The sequence below is a fragment of the Aquarana catesbeiana genome, linkage group LG03 (genome assembly GCF_042186555.1).
Source record: "Aquarana catesbeiana isolate 2022-GZ linkage group LG03, ASM4218655v1, whole genome shotgun sequence".
Lineage (NCBI taxonomy): Eukaryota > Metazoa > Chordata > Amphibia > Anura > Ranidae > Aquarana > Aquarana catesbeiana.
The window spans coordinates 55,618,316-55,622,003 of record NC_133326.1 but is presented as its reverse complement, the minus strand read 5'-3'; the positions used below and the strand labels follow the sequence as shown (position 1 = coordinate 55,622,003).

Genomic DNA, 3,688 nt, shown 5'->3' with positions numbered 1-3,688 from the left:
AGTTCTGTATCACTGAGCAACAGTTTGCTGTATAAAACTTCAAAATGCTAATAAAATACTTTGTGAAACAAATGTTGTGGCCTTATGTTTGTCAATTGCATTCTCGGTTACTAAATAAAATAAATAAACAAATAAATAAATAGTTACAGTGATAGGAAATCACCCCCATTGAGGCACATCATTTAAAACTTGAGAGAGGCATATACTCATCTCCATTAAAAAAAAAAAATTGCCTAAAGCTCCAGTTGCACCAGGGAAGTCTTCTTTCTCGTTAGTGTTTTGAGTTATTATCTCCCATGGGTAAAAAAAGGTTAATTAGCACAGCAGCACAAGAGTATTCATCAGGGATTAATAAAGTCTTACAAGCTGTATCATGTAGACATAGAATCTATATACGTTCTCTGAATTCTATACCTTGGAGACAAACACGATGTATAAAAAATGTATAAAATATTTTCTGTGTTAGGAGGGATATCAGACAAGCCATGTGCTCTATATATGCTAAAGCGCAGTTCCAGCCACTGCCGCACAACTGATTGGCTCATTGTGCATTTTTTTCCCTACACAAAATTAAGCTTTGCTGTACAGTGACTGTGAGAGGCTGATACCAAATCAAATTCAGGTACTTACACTGCTGGCATTTAAAACACATTTAAGGATGTGTTAGTTAATAGACAATGTATTAAGTTGCATTTTGTTTATTTGCCTATAGTTCAGGTTTAAATGATCAATTTATATTAACTAGGGAAGAACATTCCAATGAAGAGAAATGTACCCTGTTAATGATATAATAGTAGAGGATAGGGAAACCATTTTTTTGAGGATATCTTGGACTTAGTGGTGTAACAGGATTTATACACATGGGTAAATATATAAAAAGTAGTATTAATTACAGCATTTAAAAAAAAAAACACATATATACACAGACAGATTATGCCACAAAGGGCACCCAATTGCTCTGTATGGACTGGATAAAAATGTAGTGATGGTAAAAAAATGCTGATACTTTAAAACCTATCATGTATTGTATATATTCAGATTCTTCTCAACATGTTCTGCGGATATAGTTCTGCTTCTTCAGGAGTTTTTAGAGAGCAAGCAAAGAAGTTTATTTCTACAGAAAAGAAAGTAATAATTATAGTAACAGCATAACAAAAGGCAACAATGTGTATTTAATTACCAAGACCTTACCCTCGATGTGACCGTGGATGTGGTACCACAGTATAGGTCTATTCCGGCAAATATGGAAGCACTACAACAAGGGGCATGGATTTCAAGTCTGGTGGAGCAGAAATATGTCATCAGATAAGGTGCTAGGAGGAATAGTCTAGAAGAGGTGTAAGTATTAATATAGAATCACACACCATATCAATGGATTGTAGAGCTGCACAATTTTTTTGCTTAGAATAAAGATTTTGATTCTCGGCGTAACATCATCTTTCACATTATACAAAAAAATTAGGCTAACTTTACTGTTTAGTGTTTTTTTTTTTAACTAATTAAAGTGTATTTTTTCCAAAAAAATTGCATACAGTGCGACATAAAATATTGTAACAACTGCCATTTTATTCTCTAGGGTTTCTGCTAAAACAAAAATATATAATGTTTTGCGGGTTCCAAGTAATTTTCTAGCAACAAATACTGATTTAACTTGTAAGCAACAAGTGTCAGAAAAAGGTTTTGTCTTTAAGTGGTTAAACCGACTTCATTTACAGACCGCAGTTCATTCATTTGATCTAAGAATTAAATATTACAATGTTTCTCTTTATCTCTGATGTTGAGATAAACTAGGCAGGCTGCCTGAATTTTTTGTCAGCTGTCAGAAATGAGCGGAGAGCTCTCTGCACTTGTTACATAGCCCTATATAGTATATTATAGTAGAGGATGATGAAGGTATAAAACACATGCACAAATAAACGTTGCAAATGCAATCCCTCTGGTAATTTTTTTTCATAAATTCACTCATTAGCCATTTTGTTAACTTTGGATAGAGCGGAGAGGGATTCGAAAACCTGTCTGGTTTGTATTGCTGTCTGTGCCCCCATTAGGGAGATTCACCATAAAAGTAAGAGATGGGAAATCTCACAATGGGGACACTAGATCTGGTGACCCTGGTGACAACAAGGGCCATCTCGTGCTCTAATAGTTCAGTTTTAAAAAATTACACTAAAATTGATTTTTTTAGTGTGCTGGATTTTCACCTGTCAGGGTTTCGATAACATGGAAATCCAAGAGACTAGAGATCTGACCCACCAAGATTGTACCCACATCCAGATTCTACAGCAGAGGTCAGGTGACACTTCTGCTTGAATAATTAGATATTTAACTATCATAAAAGAAGTCAAATCTGGGATCTCAGAGAAAAAAGGTCCAACTTTTCGGATTTCCAAGTTCTTGGAAGGCTGTCAGATGTGTGAAGTCAATGAGCTATAGTACTCTTTATTAATAAGCCTGAATATCATGACATTTCACAACATAATTCTATCTCCAGATATTCTTTATGGGAATAATTATGTGGAACTACACAGAAGTTGAGGAATTCATTCTTCTGGGGTTGACCAGAAACCCGGAGATGCAGATTGTTTTATTTGTGATATTTCTTATCAGTTATGTTATATCACTTATAGGTAATGTCCTTATTATTTTTATCAGCAGGATAAGCCCCCGGCTCCATACACCCATGTATTTCTTCTTGAGTAACTTATCATTTTTGGACATATGGTATACCTCCAGTATAGTTCCTAAAATGCTCATAAACCTTTTGTTATTGAAGAAAAGTATATCATTTGATGGTTGTTTCACACAACTGTTTATACACCTCTGTTTAGGAGGCACAGAATGCTACCTTCTCCTAGCAATGGCTTATGATCGCTATGTGGCTATATGCAGCCCCCTACACTATACCACTATTATGAATTCAAGCTTATGCAATAAAATGGCAATTGGCTGTTGGATTGGAGGCCTTATAAACTCATTAATACACACATTGTTTGCATTGCGACTGTCATTCTGTGGCCCAAATGTCATTAACCATTTCTTCTGTGAAGTACCATCTGTACTAGAGCTAGCCTGCACAGATGCTTCTCTTAACAAGACCATTATTTTCTTCTGTGCTATGTTGGTGGTAATGGGCCCATTTTTCCTTATTATTATTACTTATGGCTACATTATCAACAGTATACTTAAGATCAATTCATCAGTGGGACGGAAGAAGGCTTTTTCCACGTGTGCCTCTCACATAACTGTAGTCACCTTATTCTATGGTACAATCATTTTCATATACATGAGACCAGGAGACACTCATGTGGCCAATCAGGACAAAATGGCCACCTTGTTCTATAGTGTTGTGACTCCAATGCTCAACCCTCTCATCTACACTTTGAGAAACAAAGATGTTAAAGGGGTATTGCTAGAGATTACACGAAAACGACATGTGCCATAATAACAATAGGCACAGTAAATATATACTGTATATACAGTGGGGACGGAAAGTATTCAGACCCCCTTACATTTTTCACTCTTTGTTATATTGCAGCCATTTGCTAAAATCATTTAAGTTAATTTTTTTCCTCATTAATGTACACACAGCACCCCATATTGACAGAAAAACACAGAATTGTTGACATTTTTGCAGATTTATTAAAAAAGAAAAACAGAAATCTCACATTGTCCTAAATATTCAGACCCT

General features: G+C 35.3%; 1 protein-coding gene across 1 annotated transcript; it reads left to right on the top strand.

Annotated features, from left to right (window-relative positions):
- Positions 1–2,500: 2,500 nt before the first annotated feature.
- Positions 2,501–3,442, top strand: LOC141134439 (olfactory receptor 2G3-like). The gene has a single exon (XM_073623980.1). It carries the CDS (start codon positions 2,501–2,503, stop codon positions 3,440–3,442), a length of 942 nt encoding a protein of 313 aa, XP_073480081.1.
- Positions 3,443–3,688: the final 246 nt, after the last annotated feature.